Source organism: Orbicella faveolata, unplaced genomic scaffold (genome assembly GCF_042242905.1).
Source record: "Orbicella faveolata isolate gen_17 unplaced genomic scaffold, um_ofav_v1 contig_34, whole genome shotgun sequence".
NCBI classification, from domain to species: domain Eukaryota; kingdom Metazoa; phylum Cnidaria; class Anthozoa; order Scleractinia; family Merulinidae; genus Orbicella; species Orbicella faveolata.
The window spans coordinates 12288299-12305527 of record NW_028301563.1 but is presented as its reverse complement, the minus strand read 5'-3'; the positions used below and the strand labels follow the sequence as shown (position 1 = coordinate 12305527).

General features: G+C 38.9%; 1 protein-coding gene and 2 pseudogenes across 2 annotated transcripts; all 3 read right to left on the bottom strand.

Annotated features, from left to right (window-relative positions):
• Window positions 1-2356: 2356 nt before the first annotated feature.
• On the bottom strand, window positions 2357-8361 carry LOC149104813 (RAD52 motif-containing protein 1-like; annotated as a pseudogene). The gene is made up of 6 exons (XR_016201248.1): window positions 8227-8361; window positions 8044-8122; window positions 6430-6571; window positions 5715-5837; window positions 5123-5273; window positions 2357-3940 (listed from the first exon to the last, which is right to left on the bottom strand). The product of XR_016201248.1 is annotated as an RAD52 motif-containing protein 1-like (transcript).
• A 1792-nt stretch (window positions 8362-10153) lies between these two features.
• Window positions 10154-12671, bottom strand: LOC149104812 (fibroblast growth factor 2-like). Its single transcript, XM_089271011.1, has 3 exons — window positions 12021-12671; window positions 10635-10738; window positions 10154-10420 (listed from the first exon to the last, which is right to left on the bottom strand). The coding sequence occupies exons 1-3, from the start codon at window positions 12136-12138 to the stop codon at window positions 10238-10240; spliced, it is 405 nt and encodes a 134-aa protein (XP_089127137.1). The 5' UTR covers window positions 12139-12671; the 3' UTR covers window positions 10154-10237.
• A 1040-nt stretch (window positions 12672-13711) lies between these two features.
• LOC149104811 (fibroblast growth factor 1-like) lies at window positions 13712-16394 on the bottom strand (annotated as a pseudogene).
• Window positions 16395-17229: the final 835 nt, after the last annotated feature.

Genomic DNA, 17229 nt, shown 5'->3' with positions numbered 1-17229 from the left:
TATTGAAAATCACAAACTTGATGAGCCACGTGACTTTTCATATTATGATTCAAGCCGTGATTAAAAGTTTTGGACGATCAACAAACAAGAGAACTGAGGAGAATATTTCGAGCGTGTTTCACCATTATTTATACAGTATTGTAAATAAATACTTCAAAGATGAATACAGACACGGTACAATGATATGAACAAAATAGTTGATAAATAGAAAAAAAAAACATTACACAAGACTGGCAGTTCAGCAGTCACTAATATTGCCTTTGAAAGGGAAAAAAAAAAAGAAAATATTATAACATGGGGTATTCATATTTGGTAACCCATCCAAGCAGGAACCCCACCAAACAGGGCTTAACTTTGTTGAGCGGAACTTTGTTGAGGGGACAACCCGCAGTGCTGTCCTTGTGGTATTATGACTCTATTTTGAAAAATGTTTGTTTACTTCAAAGATCTCTCAAAAGGTAACAAAGAAAGAAAAAAATCACTTATATTGCCTGGGAAAATAAAGAACGAAAAAAGAAAAGAATGAAAATGAGAATCCAATTATGCTTGCTTTGCTGATCAGACAAGAAGCCATACTTTCTTTATAATTGTCTCCAATGAGGATCACGATTAAATTCATGAATGTGTTCAACAGTGTTACATCCCCTTCTGTATTCTCTTACCGTTGCATTTTGCGAGTGGGCTTTAACTTTAACTTATCCCACTGATTAAAACCTCAAGTCAGAGACATCAAAATTGTCATTGTTTACGGGCGATCCATTTTCCAAGTAGAGTGGCTCATAGCTACTTTGATTGAGATTCAGAAGGGCTCTTAGGTCTTAGTTTTTGAGATTCGGGGGGGGGGGCCTTTGGCCTTAGTTCTTGAGATTCAGAAGGGTTCTTAGGTCTTAGTTTTTAAGTTTCAGAGGGGGTCTAACAGGTCTTAGGTTTTGAGATTCTGGGGGGGGGGGTCTTACATCTAAGGTCTTAGATCTTAGGCATTAGGTTTTGAGACACCAGGACAAAAAGTTTGTAACCAAACCCCATCCCCACCTCCACCCCCCCCCCCCCCGCTAGACAAATTATTTTGTCCTTGCTAGACAAACCATCTACAAGTTATGTGCTGACAGGTTTGTTTGTTAAACTTTGAAACAAAAAGTTTTGTTCTCAGTGTGGACAACTCTAATTAAGTTTTTCAGTTTTATAGCTTCATGTGTTTTTAAAGTAAACAACACATAATACAAAGTAGTTCTAACACTTGAGTAACTTAAGCTTATGTAAATACCAGCACCCAGGGTGATCATGACTGCGCAGGGAAAATAACAAAATTCATCTGCAGCGAGCAGATCTGTGCTACACGAGCTTAACTTACGTTAATAACTTTTGTTTCATGAGGCTCGTGATCTTTCAAGCCTTCAAACAGCATCAACATCTAACTTTATTAAGATTCTGGAATACAATTTGCTGCGTATCCTATTTAACAAGCGTGCGTATATTTATTTATGAAATACGAGCTGAGTTAAACAAGTATAAATACTTTAAGGCCTTCAAACACTTCTTACCTCGGGAAAGAACGTTGCAAGCTACTGACCATCACCATTTATCGCCGATTTTTGGAAAGAATGGTCCTAGACTACCAAACATCGATTAAACAAACATGTCGCATCTTGATGTCGCATCGCCTTCGTAGCATTTGCTGTGCATGAATGAACAGCATTTCCGCAATCTCTCACTCGCCCCACCAGCACCCACTCCCTCGATTTTTTGCTCTCGCCCCAATTTTCAAGCGACCAGAAGGCGTAAAACGCAAAACGCCTTCAAATGACTAACGCGAGTCGAAAGCAAAACCGTATTTTTATCACACCTCGCTATTAGTTGATTTCTTATTACATGGCACTGGCTAAATGTTTAACTTTTTCGATTTCGTATAATTTCTTCAATCTGCGTTTCATCTCGTCTGTGTATCAAAGCGTACGAACTTTCAAATAAAAAGGACGGGGTTGCTCATCGTATCTTTTAGGGGTTAAACAAGCGGTTTTGGTACCTCAATCTTAAGGTGTTCAACCTCAAAAGGTCCACACCGGGAGCTTTTGCCGTACCTTTTGGTGTATTGATCCGAAAATCATATAACAAGAGATAATATGTTGTTTTAGAATTGGTACCTCTTAGGGGTGAAAAACATTTAAGCCACGTCCACAAAACAGGATCTTGGTACCTCTTAGGGGTTCTTATCAAAATCTCAGATGAGCACCCCCATCCTCTTTATATGGGAGTCCCCTCCCCCCCCCCCCCCCCGGGAGGTTTGGATTTCCCTAAGCATAGCCAGGTCTAGAGACAGATTTACAATGATAATTGTTTTGACCAAAAACGCAGCAAAATTATCCTGAGTGTCCATTTAATTGTTGATTTAAACCTCCGGTTGCGACTGCCTCTCATAAGCGACCACCTCTCCTCGGCGACCAGCTTTCCAAAATACCAAAAGTTTCCCCATCAAATCACTATATTTGGAACCTCTTGTAAGTGACCACCTCTCGTAAGCGACCGCGACCACTTTTGGAGCAAAAAGTCTGAAATTTTCTTTCGTTTTTAACCTCCCGTAAGGGACTTCTTGACAGATAATAGAGCAGAAATTGGATAATAAGGTGTTGTCACATTATTGCATTCCTGGAAAGTGCCAGATTTTTCCTCGAAATTGATTTTTCACATGAATAAAACATTGAATAACATTATGGCTACTGTTGCCTGGGAACAGTAGCCACGAAAATTTAAAGAAAAAATGCATGTTCACTGTATTCTATCAGTCTGTATTCTATCAGTCTTAAAAAAGACAACCTAAATGTAAAATTTTGACCCAATATGGTCTAAAAAAAAAAACAATTTTCAAAAGAAGATGGAAGAAGATTATAGTAATAGTGATGCATGAAAAGTGCATTGTGAAGGACAACAAGATCAGTTAATTTAACAATCTCTAATTCCTTAAAATGAGGCTCAGAGTGTTCATCTGGTTTCAAGAAAGTTATAATATGTATAGCCCTCTTTTGAACAATTACTTAAGGTTTAAGAGTAGAATTGTAAGTATTGCCCCAAATTGATAAATCATAGGTGAGGAAGGGGTAAATAAGTGAATAATATAATAAAATATTAATGTAATATTTTATTCCTGTTTACATAATATCTAATTTTAGATAATACTCCAATACCTCTTGAAACTTTCTTGCTCAATTTGTGTAAGTATGGTTTCCAGTTCAAATTGGAAGAAAAAATAGGAGATCTGAATCACTGAAAGGCATTTCTTCAATATGGTTTACATGAACTGTTCCTTCCTCTCTAGGTTCATTAAGTGCAATTTCAGCTTTCAACACCATTACAAGCAAGTGAAGAGTTACTTGTATTCTGAAGTCCTAATGGTGTATTGTGTTTCTCATCTGAATCACTGACAGGCATTTCTTCAATATGGTTTACATGAACTATTCCATCCTCTACAGGTTCATTAAGTACAATTTCAGCTTTCAACACCATTACAAGCAAGTGAAGAGTTCCTTGTATTCTGAAGTTCTAATGGTGCATTGTGTTCCTCATCTGAATCACTGACAGGCATTTCTTCAATATTGTTTACAAGAACTGTTCCTTCCTCTCCAGGTTCATTAAGTTCAATTTCAGCTTTCAACACCATTACAAGCAAGTGAAGAGTTACTTGTATTCTGAAGTTCTAATGGTGTATTGTGTTCTTCATCTGAATCACTGACAGGCATTTCTTCAATATGGTCTACATGAACTGTTCCATCCTCTGCAGGTTCATCAAAACTGCAATCAGGCATGTCTTGTTGGTTTATCTGTACTCCGACTTTGCCATTGTCCAAAGATATAATAATCACTCTTCTAAATGCATTTTCATATGCATGTCTGTGGGCCAGTTTCTTGGCATATCCAAGCAATTCAAGTCTTTTGGCGGGGTCTTTTTCTGTGAACCATAAAATTTACCAGGAATTTGAAAGTTGAAAAGTCAGATATATAATCTTAATTTCCTCAAAAAGTTTCCAAAAGAAACCTACTGGCCCTGGGCTATCGGACACGAATTTCTTTCCACACGGAAGGTAAGTAAGGTAAGGTAAGTCTGCATACAAGCCAAGTGGCCTTTATCCCTGTTTCTGTGGCATGAAGCAACTAGGAGTATTTCTACTCCCCCTGGATGGGGTGCTAGTCCATTGCAGGGTTACCCCCAGCATTAAGTTTGCCGGTACCCATTTTTACACCTGGGTGGAGAGAGACACTGTGAGAGTAAAGTGTCTTGCCCAAGAACACAACACAATGTCCCCAGCCAGGGCTCGAACCTGGACTGCTCAATCTGGAGACAAGCGCACTAACCATGAGGCCACCGCACCTCCCACACGGAAGACTCTCACAATTGCTCTATTGAAAGATTATGATACCATTGCTTAAGGACGTTCATGCGAACATTTTCCAGTCAATAGATTTTTTTGAAATTTTTACTGCAGTCAGATAATGAGTTACCTGTGTCAGAAATGCCAAAAAAATCAGGGATCAGCAACTTCATTTCAGAGATGAAGCCTGTGGAAAACTACTGTGATTTTGAAAAATTGGCGCACACAATTCAGTATCGACCACAGGGGGTTTATAGAACTTTAAAAATATTGAAGGTGAGTCAACGGAGCCAAACGATCTCGGACATATTTTGTAAAAGTGGGTCTGTTGCATAAATAATTCCAAATGTTGCCAACCTTTTCACAAAACTTAACCCTTCAGGGGCATTTGAAACCGCTGCACAGGTAAACAAAGAGCTAAAAAGAACAGAATTTGATGGTGCAGTTTGCAAAAAATCCAAACTTTTAATAGAAAGATTTTCTTCATTTTTTTTGCTTAACATAGAAAATCGGTAGAGGAAATGATCTATCAAAGGAAAAATAGGGGTCACTGAACATCCAAGATCATTAAGTCCATAGCAATGGCCATCTGCCATATTATTGTTCATTTTATTACTTAGCGCACACTTGATGCATGATGTGGAGTGTGAATTTTCCTGCGCAGTAAGGATGCGCAGAAACAATTCAGGTGAATGTCCTCAAGCCACTGTTAGAATTAAAAATATCAGTGTTGACACTTTAGCCCATCAATCTGTACTAACCTTGCTGTATCATGTCTTGATCTCCACCATGCCCAGTGCCGTCACAAAAGAATTCACAATCTTTAATCTCCAGTCTAACCACACATCTATACAAAGAATTGTTCTTTTCCTGACTGTCACTGTTATCAATTTTATTCTCCAGCCTCTCTAGCTGAAAAAAGTGCAACAGTAAAAACCTGTCAGATGAACAATAATATTTCTTTTGCATGTTTCTGTTACATGAAGGGGAGTGGCTCCTCACGTGAAGAGTTACAGTAAGTGCCTGCACTGATAACACATTGTGGTGACCCATATTACCCAAATGGGAGTGTTTAGACTTGACTGAGGTTCTCTCAGAAAACCCAAATTCACACAGATTCAGAAATCATACATCAGAATTTTAACATTAAAAATGACTTTATTTTACAAAATAAATTAATTCAGATAATTGACCTTAGTAGCCAGTAATTAGCAAAGTTATTATGTAGGTAATCTACCCTAAACAAAAGATTTAATGATGTTATTAATTTTAAAGCTCAAAGAAAAAAAAATAAATAAATAATCAGCACTTCTGAGTTACCATAACAAAATGAAGACAGGAAGATTTCATTACCTGAACAATTTTTGTTGACCATCCATTAAATCCAAAGTAATGATTAGCAAGCACTGTACACTTTGCCATGTACAAAGGGTGTCGAACAACTTCTGTGAACTTTTTCCGTTGAGCAAACTGGACCTGTATAAACAATGCCAACTAATAAATTCTTAAAGCTAACTCAGATAACACCGAACACAGGTAAAAAACTCTGCATCAGACCTAGAGGCCCAATTACCAGCAGAGCACATCCTGGTTTCTGTAGCATTAAGTGCTCAGGAGTATTTTGACACCTCCCTGATGGGACAGTATGTCAATCAGAGGGTTTACTCACCCCCACCCCTTATGGCATTAAAATCACCTGTACCTATTTGTACAAGTAGATCTAATCTATGTAGAGGGAATCACTGTGAGAGTTAAGTGTCTTGCTCAAGGATACAACACAATGTCCCTGGCTAGGGCTCAAACGGAAATAACTTGATCTGAAGTCCAGCACACAAGCCCTCTGGCCCAGGTTGTTCGAAATGTTGATAACGCTATCCACCAGATGAATCACTATCCGGTGAATATCGTGGTTGGTTTTGTTAACACTTATCCACTGCATATCAATTTACCTCATGGATAGCACTATCCACCTTTCAAACAACCCGGGCCTGGCCTCAAAATTATGCAACAGTCGGTGAAGAACATTATTGCCATGAGAACTCTGCCACAAGGGAAAACTAAAACTGACCTTTAAAAATTGGCCTCTAAAAGTCTCTTTCCATTTATTCTTTCTTTTGCCTTTTTTGCTGCCCTTGCTGAATAAAACTTGACAAAGGCATATAGAGAACTGTAGTTCAACTCAGAACAATTCACAGTAGACTCCTCAGGAGCTGATGGCAAAAATGATAATTTTCATGTTATTAGATAATCACTCAGTTAAGTAATAATCAACTTTTTGACTTTAGTTTATTACATGCAGCCTTGATAAGATTCCTTCTCATGCATGGTGGTGAAGTAATCAGATTAAAAATGAATCATCCCAAGTTGGCTTGTTACGACAGTTTAAAACAAATTCACACATTGAAATTATGTTTATAGTGGTCAATGCACTTAGCTACACCTACAACCCTGCAAAAAACTGTCGAGATAGTATCATCAATGTTCTAATTGCATGTGATACCATAATGTAATCAAACCACACTGTAGTCCCCCACTACCTCCATTCAATGTTGTTTTATTGGTCTCAAAACCAAAGGATAAAGTTCTTGTGTTATTCCCATCCTCACCAAAAAAAAAAACATGATTACAAACATTACAGGAGGGGAGGGGTAAAGGCTCCATTTATTTAACGACATTTTGGAATCTACTCAGTGCAAATGGAAAAATGATAATATTTTTTCAATATATTTTTTGTCACAACTAGTTTAGACCATGGTTGTAGCTCGTTCAGCTAAGGCAAAACACTTAAACAGACAGACTGGTAGTGGGTTCTAGCAGAAGCATATCACCTAGACTAGGTGATAGGCTTCTGGCTCTAGCAATACTTATTATTCTTTAATGGGTTTATCATTTCCATTATTTAGCAGCTGCTGTTAGAGTGAAAACCTCAAAATTTTCTGACATTTAAAATGGCTCTGAAATGCCTCCTTTAAATTTCAAGTGCTTATCCTGAGCAAATTGTAGTCGAAATCATGTAATCACCTAAAAAAAATTAATAAGCTTACTGTATAGGGCCACTCCATTTAATGTCCACACCTCCACCCCTCCACCCCCTATCCCTATTGAAGACTTTTGAATTTTACCCCCTCAGAAAAGTAAACTTTTTACTCCCCAAGAAGGGAAGACCAAAGTTCAGACACACTCCCCCCTTCAGAATTTATTAAAGACCAAAGATCCCAACACTGTTGCCATCTCAGAAATGGCCTTTGAAGACTCCCCCCTCCCTCTCTGATTTCCTAGGTCATCAATAGAGGGGAACTGCAGATAAAAATGGAATGGCCCATAGAATTGCTTCCAATTGGTCAACCTTTTTTCACAATAACTGTCTAATTTCTCGCACGCTGATTGGCTCATTTTTATCATCAATGGGAGTACAGACGGTCAGTTTTTTATGTGTCTGTCCTCTTATTGCTGATAAATTGCATCATAACATTGTCAAAGTGGCTGTGGAACCACTCGCCTGCGGCGTGTGGCTCCGCAGTAGACTTTCACAATGTTATGACGAAATTTATCATCAAAGAGAGGACAGACACATAAAAAACTGACGTCAATTTGTTAAATTATCCAAGTCTTCAGTGTTCACAGTTCTGACGTTAAAAAGAGTTCCTACGATCAGAAAATTAGAACAAGAAAAATAAGTTACCTTCTGAACTATCTGATGAATCGATCACTTGTACTTCATACACCAATCCAAACTGGGAGAATATTTCAAGCAGTTTCACCTGAATCATTGAAAACGACAATTCTTATTATTTAGTCAAGTTGTACACCATTATTGTCTATATTATATGGCAAAGCATCTTATTATACACAAAGAAATCCTTACTTGTACCACTTCTTTCTCCAGCCGTCTTGAAATGTTGGTGACATAGAGATTAACTTCATTCTTATGAGGACGAAAAAACTCGATAAGTTCTACTGATGAGTCCGCCATGTTTGTTTTGGCTTCCCGCGCGCTCCCGCGTATCGTCCGATCACTCAGCGGTATTTTAGTAAAGAAATTGCCTCGTGGTGTATCAATCATATAGTGGTTTTCTATATACCTTGGGCTTGAAGGAAAATAATTTTTAAGGTGATTTCTCAGTATTGCATTGCGCATCCCTACTGTGCACGATTTTCGCGTCATTAGCGCCTCAAACTCTTATTTGTTGCGCACGAAGATTACCAAAAGTCACCTAAATAACCGTATTTGTCAGCATTGTGGCATGAAAACAAGCACGGTGACCCCTCTTTTTACAACGCTTTTGATATCTCCTTGTCCTGTAACAACCAAATTTCATCGGAAATCTATGGCCGGTTCTTTTACTAGGGACTCACCTTGAGCGCAAAATGACTCAGAATTGAAATTTAATCGGGGTTTTAATGTTTTTCAATGTCATTGTTTTGTGGAGCTTAGAGTAGTCAAAGTGAAATGTATAGTGCCAAAGAAAACCAGTGAAGGTCATTCAAGGATACCTCCAGGATCAAACTTTGAGCAGCCGGGCCCGATATTGCAATGGAGGGCTATGTGTACCTTTTACTACTGTATACAGACTTGCTCATATTCAATTGTCCCAAGAGCGTATAAAACGCAAAATGAGGCCCTACGTCAGGTGAAACCCTAGGGAGAACAAAAACATCATGGCGGAGAACTCTCGAAATTGAGATGAGACAGGCCTTACATGACCAGAAATGTGGAAAGCGGCAAAAGATCGAAAAATGCAACCTCGTTTTCAGGGCCCTCTCTCTTCCTCGAGAAAAGCAAGGGAGGAAGAAAGAGGACCGTAGGAACAAGCTTAGGAAAGTTGCGAGCTTATGCCTCACAAAGGGTTAAGAGGACGAGTGAGTGATTACCCTGTATAGCATTTATAACTGAGGGCTATAACTGAGCCAGACATGAGTTACACAGCTACCCATAGACTACGAGGCTCTTCATGGGAAAGAAAATAGGAAATGAAAAAAGGAAGAAGAACCTGCCCGCATCACTTAGAGCCCAAGAAACTCCACTGATGCGACGCTGAGCGAGTTGTCAGAAATCAGTCAATCAGCGCTGGAACACCAGATATATATGGATTGACACGTTGTCCACGCGATCTGTGTCGCGCTAGAGGATATTAGGGTACTGGATCGCGACGACTAATGCAAAATAAAATTTGACAAGGGAGAAAACATATGCCAGAAAAATTCAAACGACTATTGCAAATGTTTCAAAGCCTCATTGAAAATCTTGTCCACAGAAAATATGTTTTGTCCAGCAAGATGGCGTTTAGATATATTATTATTATTATTATTATTATTGTTGTTGTTGTTGTTGTTGTTGTTACTATTATTATTATTATTATTATTATTATTATCATCTAAGTTTAAAACAAGGGAATGAATGTAGGAAAAAATTCTCATCTGTCACAGAGAGTACGGCGTAAACCGTGAGCAGGTAGAGAAAAGACAGAATACCGTAAATCACAACTGCTGCCACATTTCGGCTGAGCAAAATAGAATTGTCTTTCAGGATATTCAGCGATCGTTGCTCGAACACTCCCCCAACCCCACTCCCTCTCCTTCACCATTGAACGCCTGTCACGCAGGCTATATTACGTTCAGACAGGAGCGCAGACATAATTCACTGGTCTAATCAGCCTATTCTATAACCCTGTCGAATGTCACTTTCGTCATGGGGGGCTTATTGGAATAGGGGTGCTTATTTAAAAAAAACGGCATTCATCTAGGGAGCGCGTATTGGAAGAAGGGTGCTAAAGGGAATCCTTATGTTCGCCTTATTAGATCTAGCACGCTTACGTTTATTTCTTTTATTCTTTACAAGTTAGACAACTTTGTGAATCAGTCGCTGTCCAATCATCTTAGAGCAAAGATTCTTTCCTGAAAGTAACAGCCCTCTGACCGCGTTTTGTTTTGGGCCCAGGCTTCGCCTCGCCTTGTTTCGTCAGCGCTAGATACCAGTCAGGATTGAGCATGGATTGATACGAAGTGCACTCGGTCCCACAAATCTCTTTGAAGACACATTCTGGCCGAGATGAGGAGGTCTGTGGAATTTTAAAAAGAGTTACCACAAAAAAAGTAATGTAATAGGATTGAGTGGAGCAAGATCAAGACTCAAAGAGTATAAAGAAAAAAAACTAGTACCTTCTAATTCCACCCTTATCAGTGATATTGCTTTTGAGTCTCTACCCGGTTATTCCGAGCACTATATATTGTCTTCTAGGCAATTCAATTCAAAACCAGACAGTTCTTACTTACTGTGGTATATAACTCTCCGTTTGCACCCATCGCAATGTACTGTCCTGCAGCTTTTCCTTTTATCATGGCCACACCGGCCTCGACGAACTCCATTACAAGAAAAACTATTGACAAAGAAACACAAGAAATAGCAGCTGCTGCTGGGCCACAACTGTCATTGTTTCACTGATTCCTGTTTGTATATTATGGAACAACTGGGACCTGTTGCCTAAGTACAGTGTTAGTTCGGTTTTGAATGGAATGCTAGTGCTGCAGGTTTCTTTTAAGCGTCAACAAAGTTAAGACAACGACCACTACGCAACATGGCGGCCATACTCTTGCTAATAAGTTGACCGAAACATGCAGCCTTGGTTTACAGCGTACATCTTTGATATTGACATCCAGGTTATGGTCAATTGACGCCTATAAAAACAAGTACTGGTTTTCGATTGGATCGCAGGCTCAAGCTAAGTTAACGTCTTAAAACAGTTGGGCATCGTTGGCCATCGTTGGAAAGTGAAAAACCTAAATTAATCACCGTATTCAGTGATAGAATATTTGTCTAGCTAGTTTTTTCATTTTCTGATGACTTTGTGCGAAGCATCGATACACTTTAATATTGTAACTGTATAATAAAGCTACCAAAGGACACGAGTGCAGTGTAGACAAGTGCACACAGGGAGCCCAATATTATAACGGGACTACCCAATTTATTTAAGATCGCCTTCCAAGTATTCCATTTAAAAAGAACAGCGCAATGTACGGCGAATTACAAAAAGTGAAAATCATCAAAAACGAATTACGATTTTGACGTTCCACCAAATTATCTAAATTAACATTGAAAGCGGAAAACTGGCCGACAATCAATTGGTCAAAAAATAAGTTCATCACCGTCATTGAGTTTTTCTTTTCCGTGTCTGGCTACACGTAGACAATGCTATATTTTCAGTAACAGTCAGAATTCCTTTTCTTTTAGTTTCAAGACGTTGTAACTCAGTGAAGTTCACATCAAAAATACATTTTTTCATTGACACTCGGCCTTTTCGAATGCAAATCTCGATTTCTTGAAACTGAAAACTGCTTAAAGCCATGTAGACTTAAAGAAGTTATACTCCTAACTGACTATTACGCATTTCCTTTAATGTAAGTTTAGAGAATATCGCTCTATATGAAGGCGACAACCCTTCCTCGCTTGATGATCTCCTCACCTGCCTACTTAACAATGTATCAACATCGTAAAGAGAAACTAGAAAATGATCGTTCTTGGAAATAAATGGTAAAAAATGCGAAGGAAACGTTTCACTTAAGTTGTGGCTGGGTTATAATTCTTAGGCGCGAACGTAGCCCGCAGGCATTTTGTAAGTTATACGTTACATTATAATTAGCGAAATAAATTTCTCTACTCACTGTAAATATCATTTTCGTCCCGGCTTCCCTCTACGCTGTTCTCGTTTACTCTGAGATAGAAGCCATGACTGCATTTTAAATGCTTCAGTGACCACGTGTTGGGCGTGAAATGAACCATGTCGTTTGTTGTTGATGTAAGTGGATTTGCGATACACTGAAGATATTTTGCGTGTACTAGTCTAACTTTATTGCACACCTCGATTACTCGTGATTGACGCCTACCAATTTAAAAGAATTTCGTTTCACTCACCCTGTCAATTCCCTTTGCATTTTCTTTTTGTTTGGAACGGCACGTGATTTTATCTTCTACATCGTCTCTTTTGGCCAGCGGTAGCTTATTGAAGAACAATCTCGCATCCCTGTTGGTACCAAACTTACACTGACGTGCTTAGCATTTGAGACGCCGTCTTAGACCTCGACAGTGAGAATTCCCTGGTGCCGAGACGGGATATGACTTTTACCTCTGTTTCAAAATGAGCTGCTCTTTGCTTCTGTTTCAAAATGAGGCTCGGCGCAAAAACTATGGCTATAGTCTATGAGCCCTCGACAACAACTCTTTATATGACAACAGGGCACGATCGCACACACGACATTTTGAAAGGGAAATTTTTCCTTAAACGATACCTAAGAAAAAAAAAATTTCCTGACCGCTCATGAAGTATGAGCGAAAGTCAACTGGCTGGGCCTCGTCGACAAGGAGCTCATAGAAAACCTAGGGATATTGTCCAATTATTAACGCTTACTGATGGCCTTTGTGTATCATCAAATATTTTCTTATATGTAAGTTATCGGTGGAGGTGGCTACCTTGAGACGTGGGTATTTCCTTTTAGTGTCTCGTTTTACAAACGCAGCCCTATTTTTGAATAAAAGTCGAAGTTTCCTTCCTTTAAGTTTTAAGACGACAATTACATGTAAACTACTTGTCATTGTAATTTCATATTGGGCTTCTTCTACATGCTATGAACGCCTCGTTTTTGAAACTGAAAAATGCGTGAGTAATGGGAAAAGGAAGTATATGTTAAATGAGATGATAGGAAAGTAAAAACTCTACTGTAAATATGAATTTTACAAAAAAAATACAAGAACCTTTTCAGCAAATAAGTAAAATCAGGCAGGGTTTGCAAAGTTTCAAATACCGTTGCAAATAACTAAATATATTCTTTACCCCGTTCTCAATAATTGGAAGGTGGAAGTCATTGTTGGAAAGGAAAAACTTTCAGTCTCGTTTCAAAAACGAGGCCAAATTTGTCTCAAAATAAACATGGCACACCTTAATATAATATTCGTATATTTTATTTTAGAAACGAATATTCAACCCGTTTACGTTACGCAAGAGTGGAAATTCACTTTAACACAAGGAATGAATTCGATTTCCATTCAGCTTTCAAAATATAGTTTTTGCCAAGACATTATATTCTCTTGCTTTCACTCAGAACAATGCGGAGAAATGCGAAATTTATTGCGCAATAAGATTGTTTCGAAAAATACAGATTCGTACTTCCATGACTGTCTTTACTTTAATCCACTTCTATCGCTCTCACGATTTATCATCTTCCCTTGCTAAAGGATTTTTGCATTTTGTCACGTGCTGTTCTACAGATTAAATCAAACCCTCTTATAATATAATAATACCTTAGAACTTCTTCAAATATCAAGGGTGGATCTAGGGGGAGAGTGCAAGGGGTGAACAATTTCCCTCCCTCCCCCGTCTGAGATGAAGACCCCTTCGTATTCGCTTTTAAAATTTGTTTACCTGACCAGTCAGTTACGTCATTCCTTAGTGACGCACCCCTCCTAAGAAAAATTCTGGATCCGCCCATGAACATCATCTATTTTACTTACACTCTAGTCCAACTAAAATAAAGTTATTGCGCTATTAGCATTATCAAATGCACCAAGAATTTAGTATCCAGTGGAAAATCCATTAACAGATTAAACTCTTCTTGATAAAAATTCCACGGATCTCTGGCCGGATGCAGCTTTTGGACCCAGGCTTTGCTCTGCCATCGTTTGTCAGTGCAAGGAACCAGCCTGCGTGAGGCTTGGACTCAAATGAACTGTAGCCATTCGTGTTATGATGTTCTTTAAAAAAACAATCTTCCACCAAGGAGCTCTGTTGAAAGTTAAGGACATAGGTTAAGTTAAATGATCTAGATTCGATCGAGCGAGAGAGCGAGCACGTAAGTGAAGGAAGGAAGAAACGAGGAAAGGGAGGCTGGGTGACCGCGCGCGCGTGCATTAATTCGCGCGCGTTGCGTGCGTGTATGACTAAATCCTCATTGGCATTAATCAGTGACATCATTGATACTTACGTAGGTCAAGAGGTTTCCTTTACTGTCCATCCCGATATATCTATTAGATACTTCTCGTAACACAATTTCCCCTGGCGCAACAGATATCATTTCAAGGGTAGCTGCAAATCAATTTTAGAATGAACATTTCTCTGTCAACGGCTCTGGCAAAACGAAGTCAAAGATAAATGTAAGTTGGTAAACTTGTGTGTACTTCAGCGCGACCCCGTTTGGCAGCTTATGTGTGTACATCTATGCTAGCTTTCCAATGCAACGAGATCTAAAAGTTTATCTTGATCTTTAACTCAAAGCGCTGTCAGACAAGCAAACTCTTCTCAAAATTCTTTTGCGATACAATTAAGTTGCCAAAGAAATTGCTTAGCGTGTTGAAAACACCCTTGAAAAATGAGAACATTCATGAAACATACAGCAAGCGCTACAAGCTCAAATCTTAGCAAGAAAATCTTTGGTACTGCTCATGCGCGGTGTTTTCTTATAAAATGTTTATTTATCATATAAAAATATAAAACAAATAGAGTCCATGATATGTTGGTGTGCGTCTGTTCAGTAATAGATCACAGATGACGTCAAATGTGGTAAGGAGATCAGTGCACAAGCGGCCAAATCCGTCGATCCGAAAAACTATTCACGCCCCTCAATTCACCTCTCGCAAGATATCAAGATATAGATCAAGGTCTTATGCCTCTTATTAATTGGCCTGGTCTTTGTCGTAAGGTAGGTCAGGGACGTAGCCAGTGCTAGGCAAACCGAGACACTTGCCTTAGCCTTTTCTTTTTGTTTTTGTTTTTGTTTTTGTTTTTTTCGTTTTGGTTGTTTTTCTTTTTAAAGGGGGAAAGTAAAACATTGCTAAATACCTAGGAAAAGAATTTGACCACAGACATTACCTCACTTTCTGGGTAAGGCCCTGTAGGGCAGGCCTTTTGTAGCAGTAAGCCAGACATAACAGTGTTTTGAAGTCACTTAACATTACAGTCGATCACTGATTTTTTTTTAATAAATAAATTAATTCAAAACTTCTCGTCAAACCACTCGTCTGCAAAATTGTTTCGCCGCGCCCAGATATCGAATTTTCCCAATATAACGTAATTGCTATCAGACTATATTCCAAATGACAAACACATATGCTTAACATTTGAAAAAAAATTATTTGATGCTTAATATTTTCACTTTTGCAACAACCCTAGCGCGACTTTAACTTGTCTTGCAAGATTGTCACGTGACTCTCTCAGAAGCGGTGTGATCTTTTTCAGTCCAAAAGACGGCCGAGATGTAATGTGGCCTTACACAAACTGGTATACCTGTTGAAAGCGCTTTCACCTAATTAAGACAAACCTTCCAAGTCATCATAATTCTCCACAAATTCTTAAGGACTTTATGAAGAGAGAACTCCTTTCCCCTGGTTATTTACGTCGAATCTTCGACACAAGTTGTGAACAATACAAACCGGCAAGCATAAAATGATCGAAAATTAAAACTTTAAAACCATGAAGCCGGGCTAATTTGTTTATCCTGGTTTGTTTAATTTGTTTATCTTTCATTAGCGAACTTAGTAGGAACAATTGCACTCGCTGTTTAAGACCTGTTGGTTTTACAGTGTGTACGATACATGTGTGTGTAGTAAACAGAAGAATTAAACTTACTAGAAACATCACCGATTCGTTGTTGACTCCCCTCAACTGTGTCATCTGTTACTCGCAAAAAGAACCCGTGACGGGAGATCAATTGCGTCTTTCGGGAGACGTTTGTTGTGGGCTGAAGAGAAGTCATGGCCGGCGCTGCAATCTGTACACAGTTTCAGGCAGGGCCTTTCACTTTCAAGGGTGAATATGCAAAGTTTATTGGTGCAAACCTAACAGATTCCTCTTAGCCGTCAAAGCTGCCCAATTCATTTTCTGTGCATTACTTCAATCACCAAAATAAAAACCCAGGCGCCTTCCCACGAAATTGTTTTAACCAGTATGTCTACAACCGTTTGCTGTAACCTTTAGTGGAAATTACAGTACCTTGGAAAACAATTAAGAGCTTTTCCTGCGGTGTCTGAGATAAAAGCTTTTCTTTTGATGCTTTATTTAAGGGTGGTTAATTTGCATGTTGCATCAGTTGATCAGTCATGCGTGCGAGTATTGGGACGGTGGAATTTCAATTAGGTGTAAAAATAGTTCACAGATGACTGTGACTTTAAGAGGATACTTACTATATCGTACATGAGTTGATATCGATGACATTACACTGATTTGCATGAGACGTCAGACTTGACAAGCGGTTTGAGCGATAAGTTAGGAATGTGCGAATCTGACGCTCTCCAGAGGCCGTGTGACGTCATAAAAGCATTATGTCAAACGTTAGCAGGATGGGAGTGCCTGGGTAATAGTACTTCGTCACAGCTTTGCCTTTGGGTCTCTTTCTTTCTGAAATCTCTGTTAAAAATGGCTAACTCCGTGAGCGGGCGAGATGAACCAAATACTGTGATGTGATTGGCTATCCTAGCGGGCAAGATGGCACTATTTGACCCGCTCGGAATTTTCGCTCTATCCCGCAGGAAAAATTTCCCCGAAATCCATATAATAAATCCCTTATTGACCAGGCATGTAAAAAACATGTAAAGTGTAATGTAAATCTTTTTATAGTGGCCATGCACTTAGCTATACAAACACTAAGCTTAGCTAGTTTACAGGCATGCCACTAAAACAACGGAAACAAATATTTCAAATAAAGGTAACATAGTTAAGAATCCCAACTGGCAGGAGGCAGACCAGTTGGCTATTTAGGTCAAGATGGCACAGTGCGTTCGTTTGTTGCAAGTTTACCTCGACTCCGTGTCGGTCTATAAACATGAATGTCCAGCCATCTTGACTTCACGCTTGGTCAATAACCCATATTTATCAGTTAAATTTTC